Genomic DNA, 21,697 nt, shown 5'->3' on the forward strand with positions numbered 1-21,697 from the left:
AATTATTCTAAATTTAGTGGGCAGCCAATGAAGAGATGCCAGTACAGGAGTTATGTGATCTCTTTTGTCAGTACCTCTAGCTGTAGCATTTTGGATCAACTGGAGGCTTCTTAAAGAGTTGTTCGGACATCCTGGTAATAAAGAATTACAATAGTCCAGCCTGGAAGTAACTAGAGTGATAATGTGATCCAATCTATCCCTGAGAGGTTCAGGTTCAGGAGGTTTGTCCTGATTTAAGGAGAAGGAAATTTGAAGACATCCTGGACTTTATGTCTCTTCATTCAGTCTTCATTCTTTTGATTCAGTTTTTTTGCAAATGCAATGTTTGAATTAAACAAAACTGGTGTCTGTGTTTTTTTATTTTTAAAAAAATCCTTAAATTTCTTTTAAAAAACTAATTTTTTGAACTAAAATGTAATGACACACTAAAACCATTAACAAAGCATGCTATACTATCCAAAATAATCATTGTTAGATTTGTTCCTCAGAGGCTTTAATTCCCATAAAAGACGGAATTATACAAGCTAAGGGGACTGTAACAAAATTTCTGAGATCTGTACAAATGTTTCTAACTTCCTGCATTTTCCCTGCCAGGCTTTCTTTGCGCGTTACCTGGTCTCGGGCCCCACTATGCAGTATCAACATTAGAACAACAGAGGGCGCCAGTGGACCTTAGTGAGCGAGGAGCCAGTGACGTCAGCCCTTCGTCATCTGGACTTATCCGTGGTGGTCACCGTGGAACAGCTCCCTTTTGTTGCAGCTTGGGAAGGAATTCATTGACCCAAAAAGCCAATCTACATCGGGGCTTGAACTGAGATCCCTCAGCTTCTACAACCTGAGCTACTGCCTCACACAATGTTATGTTGCATTTATTTATTGTCCAATGATAGTAGTGCACAGTTGCACAACAGCCCTATAGCCCTGCACTACAGAGTAAAGATGAGAACTCTTCAAAGTTGCCTCCTCGTATTTCATCAGTTGCTTTAACCTTTAACACTGCAGAATGCATTCATTTATTGTATTCTCTGAAACTATTCAGATATGCTTAATAATATAAACATGTCAATTACTGATTTTCTTTCCTTCTGACTGTGATTGTTGTTATTTTGTGATTGTTGGTGTTTGATCAGGTACCTGTAATGTGATATTATGATTGCAAATGAAAAAGACATCAACTTTCAGGAGTGCTGACTTGCACTTTTCTGCAAGGTCATAAAACCTCCCCTGAGTCACAGTGTGTGTGTGTGTGTGTGTGTGTGTGTGTAGGTGTAGATAACACTTTAAACACAACACCCATAGTAAATCTAGAAATACACAGCACTCTCGTACAAACAAATTTTTCATTGAAATACTGCCTGTGTAATTCTTTACATGGTAACCATAGGTTCAGGATTCTCTTCTGCATTCTCTGCAATCAAGCGGGTGTCCGACCTGTTCTGCTCATTGCCAAAAAACAGTGGGTTAGGGAAGGTTAAATTCTCGAGGATGGGCAAGTGATAATGTCTTCTGAGAATGAAGACAATGGCAACGGTTGCCAAGGCAATCCCAGCGATCACCAGCAACGCCGTGAGAGCAGCATAGCTACGGTGCATTGACTCCATTACTGCACAGAGTATAATCAGACAAAACATTTAGCTTTTCAGAAATTAGGTGAGGAGTTAATAAGGGAGGTAATGAGGGACAAGAGCATACCAGCTGGTAATGATGATGGTGAAGATGTTGGTTGTGGCACTGGAGAAAAGAAAAGAAACGCGGCTATATTAGCACACATTAGCTACAAATTACCTTGACAGCCATCACCTCTTTCAGTCACCAAAAACATGACCATTAAATTTATTTTTCCATCATTGTGTGAAATTGTATATTCTGTTTCATTTTCTTGACCACTTTATCCCTTTCACGGTCACAGGGAGGATGTACCTATTCCAGCTGCATATGGGTGAAGGCAGGGTACAAAGAATGCGGCACCAGCTCACCAGGGCTACATGTGAGCATTTAGGGGTTTGGTACCTTGCACAAGGGTACCTCAGCAGTGCTCTGGCCTCCACTACCTCCCTCCACATCTCAGCCCAGTCCCCTTCACACTGAGCTATCATATTGTAAAAATGTTAAGATAAATCATCAAATTGAATCATTAATTAATCAACATTAATTGTTAACACACCAGTTTATCTATGTGAATAACTAATCTAGTTTCTCACATTTCTGGTATAAAAATTACGCCTTCATCATAGCAGCAGCTGTTGCCTGACTTTTAAAAGTTACCTTTTTGTTTCTTGCAGATATACGGTCTGTATGACTGCATTTCAGCTGTTAACCACATCCCATCTGAAGTGCTGATCTCTCCATGAATGTGGTCAAACGGTTGATCCTTGCCCCAGTTAGCATAATCCATAACTGATGCATCTAACCATTTCCACTCTCCTGGCAACAGATTTTATTTCAATGTATGTTAAAGTTCCATATGTATTATTATGGTTGTTGTTAATAATTTCAGTCAAAATCAGTTGCTGTACCTCTGTTGCTTTTAAACAGACCAATCCAAAAAGATGAATGAATGTCTTCAAACACTTTTATGTGCTTTTCAATGAATTCTTGCTCTGAAGGGTCTCCAATGCTGGCTAGTGATGCACCTTGACAAAATGAAAATTGCTCATTGTCAACTTCATGAAAAAATTTGCAACCAAATAATACCAGCAAATCCTGCAGGGGACTCACCATGTTGTACACAACTAGCACATGCATCAGACCACAGCTCTGTTGTTGTGAAAATTTTGTAACAGTGACCCTTATAAGGTATCCAGAAGAAATGCACATCTACCGAAGATTGTACTTCTTCAGCACAATAACCTGGATAATCGCTCACGTCTGTTGGGGGGACATCTGTGAATGATAGCAACGGTGGTGGAAACTCTTTTTTTTTAGCTCTTTTATGAAGAGTATCTTTTGTATCTTTATCTATTTTTATGACTGTGGATATATTAGTTAGAGGTACCTCTAGACTTCATGCAAACACTGTTCATTGTTTCATTGCAGTAAGCAGTCTTCCATTTGCCATCGATGTCCACATAGACGCAAGGTCGCTTCTTGCTTGGTTCTTCTATTCCCCATCGACTTAAGATCACATGCCAGCCATCGATAAATCTGAAATAGCCGCTGGTCTAAACACCACCAACAACCGTGGCTGTTAGCTAAAATCCTGGCTTGTGCTCAATGACCAGTTCATTACCATTTTTGCTGCCTGAGAGGCTCCATGGCTCCTACCTGCAAATTGTTCAGACCGATCCACACAGGAGTTTTGAGCGTCACAGCCAGCAGCTCCACATACGCCTGCAACCACCCGTTCCGCAGGCTGATGAGCTGGGCATCGTCAACCTCACAGTGGTGCCTGGCATCTTCCCATTTCATCAGCTGAGTAACAGCCTTGACGGAGTCATTTAATATTCTGACATAGTCTCCAGAAATTGTTATTCCGGGGGTTTCTGGCAAAGATGGGTCTTTTGAGGAAAAGAAAAACATTTTACCTTTTGAATGTCTTTATCAATACTCATTATTTCATGTTGCTGGTCTTTCTTTGGGTTTGTTGTTTTGGCTTTGTAATTTTATTCTGGCCAAAAAAAAACATGCACATTAGTGTGTTTCCCCTCTGATGAACTGGTGACCTGTACATGGAATATTCCTGCCTCCTTGGATAGACTCTGGGATCCCATGACAAATGAGCAGCAGTGACCGAAAACAGATGGATGGATTTTCTCATCGTCACAAATTAATATGAGATCACACAAAAGATTTCTTTGTAACCCACCAGTATACATAAACAGAAGAAGAGTAGCGGTAGCAGCAGAGCAAAAAATAAAAAATAAAGCATTGAAAGGGAAATGAAAATGGAAAACAGAACTTACTGATATTTTGATGACAGATATAGCCATTTGTGTCATTGCAGGACTTTTCTATCCATCTGGCGACACCAAAAATGGCATCAGTGCTAAAAGCTACGCATATTTTCTGGAGAATAGGAAAATGGTAAAAATTGATCAAAAATAGTCCCTGAGTAGTAAGAATTTTCTGTAAACTGTAAATCGTAATCATCAAAATTCAAAACACACATCTGTGACTGTCGAAAAATTAAGTTGTAGCTATGGTGTTGATTTCTTGGGGCTAAGATGAGAACTCTAACCTAAGGTATCTTAACTTTCAGACCATATGAATGGAAGGAAGAGAATGGCTGAACATTTCAAAAAGTTATGTGTCATTACACCAGAGTAGGCTTTAATATAGAGAAAGCTTTGTTTCACAGACATGGAGACATGAAATGCTGACTGCGATCAACAATGAGATTCAGCAACAGCAAGCACACATCCCAACTGGGTCAGATTGAAATTGTGCTTCAGACTACTTTAGTCTGAAGTTGAAATGCATAGCATAATCTCATTTGTCCTACCTCATTCTTATATTCTCCTGCAAAAAATTTCCATTTAATATGGTCTTTCTGAAATGGACAACAATTGAAATGATCAGGCTCATCACACACAATGCACATCACATAGTTTAAACACAAAGTAGGTTAAGTACATTTAATTTAAAATTATATCCACACACTGTCCTAAACAGTTCAAACCCAAATTTAGAACTTTCTTTACGATAGAAAGGAAAAAATAAGAAAAGGTTCATAGCAATTAGTAAGATGGAGGCCGTCCTTTCTACATATATATAGTTCGTACAGCTCTAGAATAGAGATAGACCTTACAAAGTAAGGCAATGAACTGGATCGGTTCAGGGGGAAAAAATCAATCACATCAACAAATATGCTGCATAATTGTAAAACCAGATAAATTTCATAAATGTTGATCAACTGTAAAGGCAATAGAAAAATAGGATCTTACATATTTGCGAAGGTGCCATTTCATCCAAGGGGAGGTAATCTAGAGAAACAATGGTGAGTGTTAGCTTTGGAAACTTACTCATAATTCAGGTTCTCTGTACCCACCTTCAAATTCATGTTAATATATCGCCTTTTTTGTCCGTCACTCCAAAAAAGCCAATTTGATTCTGAAGCGAACAAACCAATCCAGTGGTCGGAGGCAGGCTTTTCCGCCATTCGATTAATCAGAAAAACTGAAATTTCAGCAATTAACAAATGTATGCATATTTGCATTTATGCCAGGTTATTTAATAAGTTTTTTTTTTTTTAAAAAGATTAAACAAACCCTCCACTTGTCTTGAAGGAATGGAGACCAGATTTCCCCCCATACTCTGGCATTGGATTCGTGCATCATCCCATGTTACCTTTGGATTTTCAATGATACTGTAACACTGGGAGTGAGAATGATAATCTTATTTTAGAAAGATATAATTGACCAAACTGGTGAGGATGGACAAACACACAGACACATACTACGCAGTTGTTACAGTTGTGCATGGTCAGCAATGGGTAGATAATCTCAATCCTAATTTTTTAAGAAAACACAGCAGTGCTGCAGCATATAAAGGATAAAATTGCCAACACCCAGACCCAGCCATCTCCCATAACCCTTCAAAAAATGTAACCTCTGACCTTAGCATTAAATTTGACCCAGGAGGGTGGGCAACCGCCTTTGGGGATTTCTGTGGGTGCCACGGTGGTGTTTGCAGGTACTGAGCCAGTCCGTTTACAAATGAAGTTGTGTTCATTTCCACAGTTGCTGTTGTACCAAAATCCTGTGAACCAGTTAAAAGTTGATAAGTATTAATATGTTTTTACTCTAAAGTAGCTTAATTACCATTATTTTGTGTTTGTGTTAAGATCCTATTAATTAATACAGCTTTACTTCATAGTGAAGACGGTACTCACCATCAAGTATGACACCGCATGTTTCATCGTAATTGCTAAATTTGGGCTGTTTGTCGTCCCACAGTTCAAACACCACTTGAGAGCCATCCATCCACCTGAATACAAGCAAGATACTTGCTGTCTTACAAAGAAAAACTATTTAAAAAAATAAAAAATAATGAAACTATAAATGCTTTACTCACTGAAATGTCCTGTCAAGGTCCAATGACAACCCTATCCAAAAATAACCAGAATAATGGGACCTCTTGCTTATCTGCACACAGAGACATGTTTTACACCAACTGTACTTACCAACTTAGTCAGTGCATTGTTTTTTTACCCAGTAGTGTGTGTATATCTCCAAGTAATATGAATCATACAAACAAAAAATATTATTTCCATCCTTGTCCCGGCAGTTCAATCATCTACTAGTGTTATAGAGTTTTATAATCTCGGGGTGGTGAAAATATCATCCTTGCAACAGAAATTTCAGCAAAAATCTTGTTTTTTTAAAAACAAATTATGGGTGCTGTCAGTCAGTCAGTCAGAGGGATGATGACAAGATAACAAGCAAGGTGCAGCTTCCACTGAATTCGTTGAGATCCTTGTTTATCTACCATTTTGCAAGAAGGCCGATGGAAGAGAAAATCCCTGTCAAAGAGCTGGGACCTGACATGGCCGACCTCATCATCACCCAGCAGCTCTCACCCATAGAGAAAAATTAAGCCTGTAACCGGACTTTGGTTGGTTTTAGCATTGACAGGTTGGTGGGTTGGTTGGTTGGTGGGTTGGTTGGTTGACAGTAATAGTTAAGTTTTCTCTTTTCCGGTCACTCATCACACATTAGAAACAAAAACATTGTCCCTCTTACTCAGACACAGATTCGTATGGGTTTGGCTGATCTTACCCTTGCTGTAATGTTCTCTCAAGGACTAGTGTAGATACCATTAATTTCTTTTCCAATTGTGAAAGTTTATTTTGCTTCATCTGTGAAACTGCTCAGGATTGCACCCATCTGACCGTTCTTCTTGACCGATTTATATGTTGCAGCTGCATATGAGCAAAGGCGTGCACTCTGCCTTGAATCAGTTGCCAGCTCTACATTATGTTAGGACAAGACATTTGGAAGGTTCTGTACATTGCTCAAGGGTACCTCTGAAGGTTGTCCTGGTAAGTCCCATTGCTACCAGAATACCTGTCTACACTGGGGCTTGAACACCCCTCTTCTTAGCTACCAGCTACTAAGCCATCAATGCCTCCAATTGTTGATTTAAATTCTTATACTGAACTAGGCAAGGAGATGCATTGTCACATCAGCCCCACCATCAATATTTTTCACCAACCATCAGTTGTTATCTGTAACATTTTAGCTGCTTAACCATCCTGTGTAGCACATGCGTGGCTGCTTACCTGTTGCCACAAAAAGATATTTTCAGCTTCACTGTTAATGGACACCAAATCCCCGTGCCTTTGTTTGCAGAAGTGACGAGCATCCTCCACAGCCATTGGAGAGTTATATTCAATGAAGTATTGGTTTCCTTTCCATTCTAACCACCCATCTGAGGTGGTATTGTAGTCTGAAATCATGTCAGAGTTAAGTCAGATGCTGCAGTTTGATCAACTTCTATAATAATCAGCAACATTTCTCCTACACTGAGATTTGGTTTCTGCTCAACAGTATTTAAATGAATTATTATGGAGTACCCTTTTTAAAAAATATATATTATACAATTATAAAGCACACCTGATACCTGAAAGGAACTTAAATGTGTGCAAAATACTGGGAGACATATTGGTGACATCACCAATAGAAAATAAATAAAAAATAAAATAAATATAATAAATATAAAAACCGCCATCAGTCAAAGACAATAAAATATTCTGACATTATTCTCACAGATTGAAAAATCATGTTCAAATGATGTATTTCAGTGTAATGATGTAATCAGATACCTGGCATAACAGGTTCTGGAGGTTGCTTTGGAGTATCGCCTATGGATGAGAGACAACAAAAAAAAAAGGTGCTAGAGGTGACAGTTGAATACTTTTTTTTAATCCACAAAGTCCATTGTGTGAAATTTACCAGCACGAATTTGACACAGCCAATTATTGTTTTTTTCACAGTGTATGTCTTTCCAGGGCCAACGTTGATGGTATATACTCATTTCAGCACATGATTCCATATTGTTTCTGTTGTTTGGCTCGTTTTCAGCCCAGTTTTGGAAGTTTACCTGAAAGCAATGTATAATGTGTTCCCTATTCATGTTCAATAAATGATGAATAATCTTAATAAGTGGAGATAGTTTACTCACTGGAGATCCATCGCTCCATACATAACCAGTACCTGGATCAGGGGCGTTAAATCCAATCCAAAATGTCTTGTACAAAAACTCTGACTTAGAACTGCTGAATAGAGTTTTTAGCTCAGTTGTACTGTGAATGCTGAGGAGTTCTCCTCCAATAGCAATGCAGTAATCTCTGGCCTCAAACCAGGTCGTCTTGTTCGCATGTGGCTCTAAAAATGCCTTCAATGCATGACAAAAAGGTAAAGTATCACTCAGCTTTTGGTAAATTGATTTTTTTCTTTCAAAGTGATTTAATGGATAATTCACAAAAACACACACACACACACAATAGCATTTCTTTGCCACTTTGTTCCCATTTTTCCTGCCTAAAACTGTCAGTACATTTATTTAGTTATTTTTATGTACCAGATTTACGTCAGCAAACTGAAACTGAGTAGTTGTCTCCAGGAGGTTTTCTATTAAAGCATCTTTTTCATTAATATTCTTGACTGATGGAGGTGTGGCCTCACCTTTGCACAGTAGTGTTTTGATGGTAGCGGAGTCCAACCTTCTGCACAATCAGGAGGGAAATTGGTCGGTTGGACAGTAGTTAAAACTGCTCCCTCTGCCAGATGTTTGCAGATGTATTTTGTCTTATTGGTGCATGGCAGCACATCCCAGAGGCCAGTGTGAGCCCCGGCTGTCATGGCAACACAGCCTTGAAGGTGACCTCAAAAAGGACAAAGGGAATAGTTAATCATAAGTTTACTTGCTGATTTGAGGAGAGTTCCTTTAATTCCATACCTGGCATTCCACGATTCCAATGAGTAAATGTAACAGCAACTTTGTTTGTCCAAACAAAATAATCCAAGTGTAGCCGGTTGGAAAGGCCTATCCAGAAATGTTTCTCCGCTCTCATCCCAATCAGGCTGATGAGGAACATGTTATCCATCCTTGATTTAAAGAGGTTTTTAGTAAATGACGTGTCAAAATTACACATTTCCTTTTGAGCACAGTCATAGACTCGCTGATAGCAAGAAGTTTACCCATTCGAAACATCAACAAGGTAGGAATTCAAAGATTCGCAGTGGTCTTTGGCCTCATCAAATGTTTTTGTTTCTGTTCCTACAAAGTAACAGTAGGAGCCATGTCTTTTCCAGTTCTGGAATGATGGGGAAAATGTTTTGGAAGACATAATATATAAACACAGAAATTTGAAATATATATAGTGTATATATAAAATTATTAATACACACAGATTTGCAGCCTATATTCTGCACTATCTCTTCTCCTGGGAGTTCAGGGGCACTTCTCTTTTTACAAATGAAGCCATGTTTTTCATCACAAAAGCCATCAGCCCAGTTCCCCTTCTGCAAAATCAAGCAAAGACATTGACAGAAACGTGAGTTGTAATACTCTCTATGAAATACAAATGCATCTTTCAAAATTTGCAGTTGTTACCATCCCTGCTGAGCAGTACATTAGTCGATAAAGTGAAAAGGGTTGCTGTATAGCAGGTGTGCCCAAATCCAGTTCTCGAGGGCCATGTTTTCTGTACTACTAGGCAAAAAATTCCTTTTGTGCCCTATCAGGTAGAAAACATTGGATCCCAGGTGATAGTAATGTCTACCTGGTAGAACAGAAAACCCGACCCTCAATGACTGAATTTGGGAAAACTTGCTCTTTAGGGCCCTTATTTTTGGAGGGGCTCAAATATTTTGAACTTGGAACTTCCCTTCTTACCTCTCCTCTGATGAAAACACAGTCTTCCTGGTCAGATTTGAGTTGAGGGTTTCCATACCCCCAACTAGTGAACCTCACAGTTGAGTGATCTGTCCAGTCAAATAGTCCTTCCACCTGTCTGTCATTCAGTCCGATCCAAACTGCATCACCAGCTGCTGCACACATAGCCAAAAAAGTAGCTTTTAATCTACACCAATTTATGATTTCATCCCTTTTGTAATTGATTACAAAAGTTAAGTATTTTTAATACAGTGGAGCTCTATATCTCCTCTTTATTATCTTAATATTGTTAAGAGGCAAATGATTAAGTGTCCTAAAAGTGTATCCATCCATCCATCCATTCTCTACCGCTTATCCGGGTCGGGTCGCGGGGGCAGCAGCCTAAGGAGAGAAGCCCAGACTTCCCTCTCCCCAGCTACCTCCTCCAGCTCATCCGGAGGGATCCCCAGGCGTTCCCAGGCCAGCCGAGAGACATAGTCTCTCCAACGTGTCCTGGGTCTCCCCGGGGGTCTCCTACCGGAGGGACATGCCCTGAACACCTCACCAGGGAGGCGTCCAGGGGGCATCCTGACTAGATGCCCAAGCCACCCCATCTGGCTCCTCTCAACGCGGAGGAGCAGCGACTCTACTCCGAGCTCCTCCCGGATGGCAGAGCTTCTCACCCTATCTCTAAGGGAGAGCCCAGCCACCCTACGGAGGAAGCTCATTTCAGCCGCTTGTACCCGTGATCTTGTTCTTTCGGTCATTACCCAAAGCTCATGACCATAGGTGAGGGTAGGAACGAAGATCGACCGGTAAATCGAGAGCTTCGCCTTTCGGCTCAGCTCTCTCTTCACCACAACGGACCGGTGCAGAGTCCGCATTACTGTGGACGCCGCACCGATCCGCCTGTCGATCTCCCGCTCCATTCTTCCCTCACTCGTGAACAAGACCCCGAGGTACTTAAACTCCTCCACTTGGGGCAGGATCTCCTCCTTTACGGAGAAGGCACTCCACCTTTTTCCGGTCGAGAACCATGGCCTCGGATTTGGAGGTGCTGATTCTCATCCCAGCCGCTTCACATGCGGCGGCGAACCGATCCAGTGATAGTTGGAGGTCACGGGCCGATGAAGCCAACAGGACCACATCATCCGCAAAAAGCAGAGACGCGATCCTGAGGTCACCAAACCGGATCCCCTCAACACCATGACTGCACCTAGAAATTCTGTCCATAAAAATTATGAACAGAATCGGTGACAAAGGGCAGCCCTGGCGGAGGCCAACCCTCACCGGAAACGAGTTCGACTTACTGCCAGCAATTCGGGCCAAACTCTGGCACCGATCGTACAGGGAGCGGACAGCCCGTATCAGCGGGCCCGACACCCCATACTCTCGGAGGACCCCCCACAGGACCCCCCGAGGGACAAGGTCGAATGCCTTCTCCAAGTCCACAAAACATATGTGGACTGGTTGGGCAAACTCCCATGCACCCTCGAAGACCCTGCGGAGGGTGTAGAGCTGGTCCACTGTTCCACGCCCAGGACGAAAACCACATTGCTCCTCCTGAATCCGAGGTTCGACTATCCGGCGGACCCTCCTCTCCAGTACCCCTGAATAGACCTTACCAGGGAGGCTGAGGAGTGTGATCCCCCTATAGTTGGAACACACCCTCCGGTCCCCCTTCTTAAAAAGAGGGACTACCACCCCGGTCTGCCAATCCAGCGGCACTGCCCCCGATGTCCACGCGATGTTGCAGAGTCGAGTCAACCACGACAGCCCTACAACATCCAGAGCCTTAAGGGACTCTGGGCGGATCTCATCCACCCCCGGGGCCTTGCCACCGAGGAGTTTTTTAACTACCTCGGCAACTTCAGCCCCAGAGATACGAGAGCCCATCTCCAGGTCCCCAGGCCCTACTTCCTCACTGGAAGGCGTGTTGGTGGGATTGAGGAGGTCCTCGAAGTATTCCTTCCACCGATCCACAACATCCCGAGTTGAGGTCAGCAGCACACCATCACCACTATACACAGTGTTGACAGTGCACTGCTTCCCCCTCCTCAGACGCCGGATGGTGGTCCAGAACCTTTTCGAGGCCGTCCGAAAGTCGTTCTCCATGGCCTCACCGAACTCTTCCCATGCCTGAGTCTTTGCCTCGGCAACCGCCGTAGCTGCACTCCGCTTGGCACGCCGGTACCCATCTGCTGCCTCAGGAGTCCCACAGGCCAGTAAGGCCCGATACGACTCCTTCTTCAGCTTGACGGCATCCCTCACCGCTGGTGTCCACCAGCGGGTTCGGGCATTGCCGCCACGACAGGCACCAACCACCTTGCGGCCACAGCACCGGTCAGCTGCCTCAACAATGGAGGCACGGAACACGGTCCACTCGGACTCAATGTCCCTCGCCTCCCCCGGGACATGGTCAAAGCTCTCCCGGAGGCGTGAGTTGAAGCTCCTTCTGACAGGGGACTCTGCCAGGCGTTCCCAGCAGACCCTCACAACACGTTTGGGCCTGCCAGGTCTGTCCGGCATCCTTCCCCACCATCGGAGCCAACTCACCACCAGGTGGTGATCAGTTGACAGCTCCGCCCCTCTCTTCACCCGAGTGTCCAGAACATGCGGCCGCAAATCCGATGACACAACCACAAAGTCGATCATCGATCTGCGGCCTAAGGCGTCCTGGTGCCAAGTGCACATGTGGACGCCCTTATGTCTGAACAAGGTGTTCGTTATGGACAATCTGAGACGAGCACAGAAGTCCAATAACAAAACACCACTCGGGTTCAGATCAGGGGGGCCGTTCTTCCCAATCACACCTCTCCAGGTCACACTGTCATTGCCAACGTGAGCATTGAAGTCACCCAGGAGGACGAGGGAGCCCCCAGAAGGGGCACTCTCCAGCACTCCCTCTAAGGACTCCAAAAAGGGTGGATACGCTGAACTGCTGTTTGGACCATAGGCACAAACAACAGTCAGGATCCATCCCCCCACCCGAAGGCGAAGGGAGGCTACCCTCTCATCCACCGGGGTAAACTCCAATACACAGGCACTGAGCTGGGGAGCAACCAGAATTGCCACCCCTGCTCGTCGCCTCTCACCATCGGCAACTCCAGAGTGGTAGAGAGTCCAACCCCTCTCAAGAAGACTGGTTCCAGAGCCCTTGCCGTGCGTCGAGGTGAGGCCAACTATATCTAGTCGGAACTTCTCAACCTCGCGCACCAACTCAGGCTCCTTTCCCACCAGAGAGGTGACATTCCATGTCCCTAGAGCCAGTTTGTGCAGCCGGGAATCAGACCGCCAAGGTCCCTGCCTCCGGCTGCTACCCAAAACACAATGCACCCGACCCCCTTGGCCCCTCCTGCAGGTGGTGAGCCCACGGGAAGGGGGTCCCATGTTGCCTCTTCGGGCTGCGCCCGGCCGGACTCCATGGGCAGAGGTCCGGCCACCAGGCGCTCGCCAACGTGCCCCACCCCCAGGCCTGGCTCCAGGAGGGGGCCCCGGTGACCCGCATCCGGGCAAGGGAAACTTGGCACCAAAGTTGTTCTGCATCATTAGGGGGTCCTGGGCTACGCTTTGTCTGGTCCCTCACCTAGGACCTGTTTGCCATGGGTGGCCCTACCAGGGGCATATAGCCCCAGACAACGGAGCTCCTGGGATCATTGGGACACGCAAACCCCTCCACCACGATAAGGTGGCAGCCCAGGGAGGGGCCTAAAAGTGTACTTATGTGCAATATTTCCAGTGTTGCATTTTTTAGGTTTCTTACGTACCAAAGCCAAGCTGAGAGATGGCAAAGCTTTGTTCCCCCATATTATGGATGCTGGCCAGATCTCCTCCTTCTTTGCGGCAGTCTTTGAAAGCATCGGGCCATGTCCTCTGAGTCCGGTTGAGGTAAAAGCAGTGTCCACTGTAAGGAACCCATGGGCTTGAACAGAATCCAGTTTCAGAAGCTGATTGCGGGGAAAACCAGGTTAGCAATATCTCATAAAACAGAGTAGAGATACAGCAATGGAGCAATGACATATTTTCCACCTACCATCAGTCGGATGAGAGGTGACTCCTTCAACATAACAGATATACCCCAGTTTCTTGGTGCATGTTGAACTCTGCCAGGCATACATCACGGCACCATTCATGATTGCACAGTAGTGCCCTGGATTAAGGAGTGGATATCCTACAAATGGAAGAAAAAAAACGTTATCATCTATCATTTTGAGTTAAAAAAAAATAGGCAAATAGATTTATACAACAGATGTTACATAATAGAGAAGTTTTGGATAAAGTATATAAAACTAGATACAACTGCATAGTATTGTTACTACTATTTAAAAATGGTAAAACAAACGTTTATTTTTTCAAAGACTTTTTAATTACAACTACTGGCTGAAAAGCAACACAATAGGTGAGGAAAGTAAACATACCCGAGTCCCAGTTCATGTAACGGTAAGGCTGCCCATTAGACCAATGCCAGCCATGTTCCTGATTCAGGATCTGCCCAATCCAAAGCTTGTCCTCACGTCCTCTCCTTGCATTCTGGAGTAGTACTGTAAGGAAACAGGTACGTTGGACAAAAATAAATACATTTTGCCATGAATGTAAAGACCTGGAGCTAAGCAGAAGCGTTTACTTTCAAATGTAAGCACCTGTGACATAAGCTTGCTGGTGAGGATCGGTGATGCTGAGAAGGGAGGCCCCCTGCTGTTTACAGCTCACCGCAGCCTGAGGCCATGTCAGAGCCGACTCTGTGTTGAGCTGATAATATGCTCCTGTAGTTGGATGTCTGTTCCAACTGTCTTTGGCTGCAAAATAGAGTTGTAGAATTATGAAAATGTATTATGCATGTTGCATGGACAACGCTGTAGAAATTTTACTTCTCTTTTATTATAGCCATTTATTGTTGTCCAATATGTTTCGAATATCCCACATTGTGAGACTTATCTTATCTTATCTTATCTTATCTTATCTTATCTTATCTTATCTTATCTTATCTTATCTTATCTTATGGCAGTAAAACAAAGTTTTAGGATCTGCACTTAGCACTTACTGTTCGTAGGACAGTAGCCCCAGAGTTCATGCTCATATTTAGTCTCAACAGAACACCAAAGCCGATTGCCTGGGGAGTCATCAACTGAGCAATCTGAGTACCACCGGTCCTTATACAGGAAGGGAAACATGCAGAACTTTCCGTTTGCATTTCCTCCGATGGTGTAAAGTTCTTCGAATTCAAAAGAAATATTAAAATATAGATTTAGCCATTCAAAGGAATTATACCACATGAGCCCTGTTTCATCCATCACCTCGGTAGGTCTTCATGCAAGCACCGCTGGAAGTTCCGGAAATTGTGAGGTGATTATTGGCTCCTACAGTTTTGGAGAGAACGGCTGTGTTATCTGCGGTGAGCTCGACATAAAGGTCTTGATCCTTGAGGGCAAGGATCGTTTCGTTCCTGCACTCCCACTTTTGGAGTTCGCTGTTCTCATCACAGTCAAACATATTTATTCCGCTTCCAGCGCTTTTCGACTGAACTCCCAGGCACTTCTTATTCCAAGGAAAGAGAAGTCGATCTCCAGTTGTCCAGCGAATGGAATTACATGACGTATATCTTTTAGATAAACAAAAACCAGTGGTCCTGCCGGTTAGTACAAATGTTGAATCTGTAGAGAATTATGAGATAATCAGCATTAAAAAAAAACAACATCTAAAATAAGGTCACCTAAAAGTAAGGTTTATACTTATTTTCATTACACAATATTGCAAGAGCACAACAACAAGCATTTGAAAAAAACAAATTGGTTCTATTTTAGTAGCTCAAATGAACCACTCATATTTTTTAAAACAATAGATATAAATTAAATGTGAGGATACCATCGAACGCCAAGCAGTTTAATGTAAGGAGGACAAGCAGAAAAGCAGTAAATGTGACCTCCATTCTTCAGATGTCGTCCATGCACTCCAAGATGTAAGGTTCAGTTTATGGAAATTTATAAGCATCTGAACCACCCTACCACCAGCAAAATGTGTCACATGAATATTTCACCCCTCCAAGCTTTTTTTTTTTTTTTTTTTTTTAGATTTTCCCGGAAAGATCATGCTGGTGAGCCAATGAAAAATTCTGACACAGGGTTGAGACAGTGCTTCTTAGGAACATGTTGACAACAACGTGTGTTGCCCAACCCGACATTTGTTTCTGTTCCTCTTCTTGAAACACATAGCCTGATTTTTGATTGATATTTATCTTGAGCTATGGTCAAGCATTTCAAACTGAACAGGATTTTAGATGCTACTAAAAGCAGTAGAAACAGAATAAAGAAACCTTAAGCTATTACTGAAACAAAGTCAAAACAAGCTCATTTCCAAAGCTCCTGATTGAATTAACACATTTTCTTGTCATTTTGTGCTTCTCTCGCCCCTCCTCCTCCACCTCCCCTTCTCTTCTCCCCTTCCCCCATTATTGTTGACTTCATAGCTGTGCGCTGATCTGCCAACCTCTGACCCCACTGACCTACTCAGCTCTTACACTGACAGCTTGTTGCAATTAATGTACTTGCATGATTTATGTCTACTCTCTTCTATCTTCACCAGTCATATATGGACCTGGTCCTACTGAAGGTTTCCTCCTGTTAATGGGGAGTTTTGCCTTACCCATTTTTGCTTGTTGGTGGTCAGGCACTGGGTTTCTGTAAAGCACCTAGAGACAAATTTGATTGTACTTTTGATTTGATTTGGATTTAATTGATTTACATGCTGTCAGGAATTTATGTTTCTTGATCTGCTGACTAATTTTAGCAAACATTATGCATCAGTGGTCATGTATGAGCTTCATTTGTTTTTTGCCACAGGAGGAAAGTCTTATCTGAAGCATGAAATATGGGTTGGTTTTTAGTCTTTCTTTATTTCTGAGTTTATTTGCCATACACTTCCTAATAGGACTGGACTTTGCATTTTTGCAGTTTCATACTCCATCTATGCATTTTTGTTTACTGTTTACACTGCGATGTAGCAGACAGCACTAGGAAATCAGCTCTACAGCACTTTAACTTTAATTGTTCTCCAGTACACCAGCGCTTTAACCCCAACTCTCCTTAAATGTTTAGCTTTATGTTTCATGGGGCATTTTTAATATTATGCTAAGATTTTTATTTGTTTTAATCTATTTATTATTATAAATGCAAGGATCAGACATGAGGGTTCAAATTATTTTACTCAACTATGTCTTCATATTTTTGTACATTTCCCATAATATTGAGTCACTGGCTTGTGGAAAGAAAAACCTCTCTTCTTTTTGAAGTGAATCAAGACCGTTAGACTGAAATTGTGACAATAATGCATTTTATTCACAAACGGGCAATTAATCGCGCTCAAACGTGAACCGCGTGCCTGCAGTCTGGCCCCATCATTGCGTCAGGACACACATCCTCACGGGGTTGTGGCTCTGTGTCCAAACACATCCAGCGCCCCTTTAAAATGCCGATGGTGTGTTCAATGGTGGAGCGACTGCGCGCATGCATCTGATTGAATAAAATTTCCTGTGGAGTCTGAGGGTTGGTCAGTGGTGTCAACAACCAGGGAGCCAGGGCATATCCTCGATCCCCTAATAAAATAAATCAAGATAAAATCAAATAAAAAGACAGTTTTGGCATGGTTTCCAATTTGGTTCATTAATGTTAAGTCATTGGCACATTTACGTAATTCTAAAATTCTCAAAAAATAGGAAATAAATAAATAAATAAATATGACAGAATTATCATTGTAATATTGAATTTTATTGAACTGCACAAGAGAAGAAAACACAACCATGCCAACATGTCGGCACTGAAATGTGCGTAAGAGTACTCCTTAGTGTTCGTAGGATTTGTTCTTACCTACGCATAAATCCAGGATAAGAAGAAATTGGTGAATGCCACAATCTTCGTAAAATGTTCGTAAGTGGGACTTAAGAACAAATTTGTTCGTAAGAACGGTTCGTGAATGAGGCCCAATTTCCCAAAAGTGAACACTAACTTAAAACCCTAATCCAAACTACAGCATCTTGTGATACAACATATCAATAGCCTTGCATTTGTCCATTACCCGCAAATTTCAGGTTGCACGAAGGACATCACCTCTTCCAAGCATGTGGACAGCGGCGGGGAAATGTGATGTTACATTGACCTCATCAAGAATATTTTTTACCAGGTGCCACTGGGTGAGTGTCAAGTTGAAATGGAATTTGATTGTGAAATGTAAATTGAGTGCAAAAGGGGGAAATTGAAATGGAATCTTATTGTGAAATGTAAATTGAGTGCAAAAGGAAGGGTTGAAATGGAAATTTAGGAGAGCAGATGAAGTCCGTTTGCCACCTCATGCTTTTACAGGAAACAAAGGTTCAAAGAAGACCAGCGTCAAACAACTGAGAGGGGGGGCCTTCTCAGTCATTCAACTTCTTGCGCCAGCCAGAACACATGCTGTGAAGGCACCAAACACCTGCGGTGCATGTAGCGCACACACGCTGTGTTGACGTCCTGTGTCCACACCTCGGAGTCGGGCCTTGGGCTATATAAGATCAGAATTGTGTACGTTTAATAGAGATCTCTCCGCATGCTTCTGTGTGTGTATCCTGACCGACTGACTGGAATAAACCATCTCCTACGCAGAAACTTAGATTCATCGTTTACTTCTCCAAACGGCCTAAAATTCCGCGACAAACTTGGTGTCAGAAGTGGGATCCTGGGTACGTCCGTCGGGACCCGACCGAGGGGCTGGCCACCTGAATCCATCAAAGGCGATTCATCCTCAAACCCCGCAATTTTAAGGAGGAGGAGTGTTGGGTTCTGGGAGGTTGCTTACGGTTTTCTTCATGCAGGGGGCGTGATGAAGCTTCTCCTCTGCCGCAGCTGGAGCCGCAGGCAGACGCACCTGTGGCCTATCTGTAATCTAGTCCCCTATTTAAAGCCTGTACTTCTGTTTGCCAGTGTTGGAATGTTTTGTCCCTTATGCGAAATCTTTGCGATTTTGCCAACTGTGATTTTGCCAACTGTGATTTTGCCAACTGTGATTGGACTATCGTGGTGAGTTTCCCCCGTGGACTGTTTGCTGGATTCTTCCGAGGTCTCGATGCCTCTTGTGGATCGTTCGTTGGCCTGTTGCCTCCAATTAAAGAGTTTTTCGGGCACCACCCTCCACTGTGTGCTGCCTGCTTTCGGGTCCTGGTACAACTGCTCCTAACATTACATTCCAACCAGGATGGACCCGGCGGATCAGGACGCAGTGCGCCGTACGTTGGAGGCTCAGGGAAGGTTGCTGGGCCAGCACGACCAGCTTCTTACGGACATCTGGACCTCGCTTCAGACCCTAAATGCCAGTGTGACGAACCTGCTTTCCTCTGGACGGTCGGAGCAGGGTCCGCCTCCGCCACCCGTGAAGGCGCCGAGAGTCGCTCCGCAGCTGGTGGCCGCCGCGCCGTGGAAACCCCATGTCCCCATCCCGGAGCGGTATTCTGGTGAGGCGGGTTACTGCGCCAGCTTTTTGCTTCAGTGCTCCCTAGTTTTTGATCTCCAGCCTCTCACCTACCCCAGCGACAGGGCAAAGATCGCCTTTGTCGTAAATCTTCTCTCCGGGAGAGCGGCCGTTCTGGAGAACCAGTCGCCCGTTTCCTCCAGTTTTCTAGCCTTCATGGCAGAATTAAAACGGGTGTTCGACCACCCTGTCCAAAGCAGTGAGGCGGCCTTCCAGATCCTGTCCCTGCGCCACGGTGCCAGTTCAGTCGCGGACTACTCCATCCATTTCCGCATCCTCGCTGCCAGGAGCGGGTGGAATGACGTGGCGCTTTGGGGAGTCTTCATGCAGGGGCTCTCCGACGACCTGAAGGATGAGTTAGCCACAAGGGATGAGCCAGGGAACTTGAAGGTGCTCATTGGCCTGGCTACTCGCTTGGACAATCGACTCCGGGAGAGGTGTCAGCAGAGGACAAGCGAGCGGGCGGTGAGAAACTCAGGAGACGTTTCCAGCGAACCGATGCAGTTGGGTCGAACTCATCTAACCCTGTCTAACACCGGCGCACGGCAGGTCTGTGCCTTTACTGTGGCCACGCAGGCCATTTTCTCGCTGACTGCCCAGTGCGGCCAAAAGATTAAGCTCGTCAACACCGGCAGGAGTGTTGGCGAGCAGATCATCATCCTGTTCACCTCTGGCCCGCCTAACTCTATCAGGCACGCTCCTTTGGGTTCAGGAGTCTGTTTCTGCGGCCTTCCTGGTGGACTCGGGTGCTGATGACAACTTTACCAGTCTGGATCTGGCCCGGCAGGCTCGCCTTCCCATCGAGACGCTGCCCGAACCAAAGACAATTCTGGGTCTCGACGGGGAGGTCACGGCCAGGATAACACACCGAACCCAGACGATAACCCTCGTTGTTTCTGGAAATCATCGGGAACAGATCCAGTTCGACATCATCCGTTCCTCCTCTTCTCCAGGAGTCCTCAGAGCTCCGTGGCTAGCTCGACACAATCCTCTGATCGACTGGTCAGCCGGGAGGCTGGTGAACTGGAGTGTTGCCTGTCAAACCAGCTGTCTTCGTGCTGCGGTCACCTCCTCTTCAGCGGTCCCGTTTCCCGCCCAGGAGAACCCCAACCTGTCCCGGGTTCCGAAAGAATATCATTGCCTGGGCGAGGTCATCAGCAAGCAGCGTGCACTTTCCCTTCCGCCCCATCGTCCATACGACTGCGCCATCGATCTCCTTCCCGGAGCCGCCTTACCTTTAAGCTGCCTGTACAACCTCTCTCGGGCGGAGCGTGAGGCGATGGAGAGCTATATTGGGGAGTCCCTTGCATCCGGACTGATTCGGCCCTCCTCCTCTCCAGTTGGGGCCGGGTTTTTCTTCATCCAAAAGAAGGATGGCACGTTGCGCCCCTGTATCGATTCTCGGGCGTTGAACCAAATCACTGTTAGAAACAAGTATCCACTGCCCTTCCTTGACGCAGCGTTCACCCCTCTCCACCGGGCCCAGATCTTTTCCAAGCTGGATCTTCGCAACGCATATTATTTGGTGCGGATTCATGAGGGAGACGAGTGGAAAGTGGCTTTCAACAACCTGTTGGGACATTTTGAATACCTCGTTATGCCTTTTGGACTTACCAACGCCCCCGCCGTGTTTCAGTCTCTGGTCAATTATGTCCTCCGGTACATGTTAAATAAGTTCCTGTTTGTCTACCTGGATGACATTTTGATTTTTTCCGCGTCTGAGGAGGAACACGTCCAGCACGTCCAGCTCGTTCTCCAACCGCTCCTGGAGAACTGGCTTTATGTGAAGGCAGAGAAATGCGAGTTCCACACCTACTCCGTTTCTTTCCTGGGGTTTGTGGTGGGGCGGGGACAGCTTTCACCGGACCCGGCCAAGGTGAAGGCAGTGATGAAGTGGCCAACTTCCTCTACCCGTAGACAACTACAACAGTTCCTGGGCTTTGCCAACTTCTACCGTCGATTCATCCGTGACTATAGCAAGGTGGCTGCCCAGTTCACCAGACTCACCTCCACATTACAAAGCTTCCAATGGTCTCCCGAGGCCGAAGCCACCTTCAACAAGCTGAAAGGCCTGTTCTCGTCGTCACCCGTCCTCGCTCACCCCGAACCCAGTCGGCAGTTCGTGGTAGAGGTGGATGCCTCTGACGTGGGAGTCGGGGCCGTCCTGTTGTAAAGGAGCAGGGAGGACCAGAAGCTCCATCCGTGCGCCTTCTTCAGCCATCGGCTCTCTCCCGCGAAGCGGAATTACGAGGTGGGAAACAAGGAGCTTCTGGCCGTTGTCAAATCAAATCAAATCAAATCAATCTTTATTTATATAGCGTCTTATACAATCAGAATCCAGAATCCCAGGGCCTAAACCCAGACAAGCAACAGTGGCAAGGAAAAACTC

The 21,697-nt window shown here is 44.7% G+C and overlaps 1 protein-coding gene and 1 long non-coding RNA gene across 4 annotated transcripts; one reads left to right on the forward strand and one right to left on the reverse strand.

Annotated features, from left to right (window-relative positions):
- Positions 1 to 341: 341 nt before the first annotated feature.
- On the reverse strand, positions 342 to 15,828 carry LOC105418106 (macrophage mannose receptor 1-like). 3 transcript variants are annotated; one of them, XM_029831421.1, is made up of 31 exons: positions 15,737 to 15,828; positions 15,111 to 15,467; positions 14,858 to 15,028; positions 14,457 to 14,612; positions 14,235 to 14,357; positions 13,850 to 13,987; positions 13,584 to 13,763; positions 9,838 to 9,992; positions 9,351 to 9,464; positions 9,141 to 9,256; positions 8,899 to 9,047; positions 8,625 to 8,824; positions 8,122 to 8,334; positions 7,893 to 8,040; positions 7,763 to 7,801; positions 7,220 to 7,386; positions 6,013 to 6,083; positions 5,831 to 5,925; positions 5,555 to 5,697; positions 5,208 to 5,313; positions 4,988 to 5,115; positions 4,884 to 4,922; positions 4,442 to 4,489; positions 3,903 to 4,005; positions 3,265 to 3,497; positions 2,996 to 3,161; positions 2,719 to 2,883; positions 2,517 to 2,633; positions 2,266 to 2,424; positions 1,693 to 1,731; positions 342 to 1,603 (listed from the first exon to the last, which is right to left on the reverse strand). In XM_029831421.1, exons 2-31 carry the CDS (start codon positions 15,304 to 15,306, stop codon positions 1,368 to 1,370), a joined length of 4,113 nt encoding a protein of 1,370 aa, XP_029687281.1. In that variant the 5' UTR covers positions 15,307 to 15,467; positions 15,737 to 15,828; the 3' UTR covers positions 342 to 1,367. The 3 variants fall into 3 exon arrangements, with proteins under 3 accessions (XP_029687281.1, XP_029687280.1, XP_029687279.1); XM_029831420.1 differs by having other exon boundaries at positions 9,838 to 9,989; positions 15,679 to 15,828; XM_029831419.1 differs by having other exon boundaries at positions 15,679 to 15,828.
- A 2,274-nt stretch (positions 15,829 to 18,102) lies between these two features.
- Positions 18,103 to 18,872, forward strand: LOC115248026 (uncharacterized). The gene is made up of 2 exons (XR_003887053.1): positions 18,103 to 18,365; positions 18,447 to 18,872. It is a non-coding gene; the product is annotated as an uncharacterized lncRNA (long non-coding RNA).
- Positions 18,873 to 21,697: the final 2,825 nt, after the last annotated feature.

Source organism: Takifugu rubripes, chromosome 22, assembly GCF_901000725.2.
Source record: "Takifugu rubripes chromosome 22, fTakRub1.2, whole genome shotgun sequence".
Taxonomy (NCBI): Eukaryota; Metazoa; Chordata; class Actinopteri; order Tetraodontiformes; family Tetraodontidae; genus Takifugu; species Takifugu rubripes.

Coding starts and splice junctions, on each gene's coding strand:
- LOC105418106 (XM_029831419.1), bottom strand. CDS start 15,742: ATGGAGGTCACATTTACTGCTTTTCTGCTTGTCCTCCTTACATTAAAC. Junction 15,029..15,110: donor TTGCATGAAGACCTACCGAG/GTGATGGATGAA, acceptor TTGAATTCGAAG/AACTTTACACCATCGGAGGA. Junction 6,084..7,219: donor ATATCTTTTTGTGGCAACAG/GTAAGCAGCCAC, acceptor CTCTGTGTGCAG/ATAAGCAAGAGGTCCCATTA.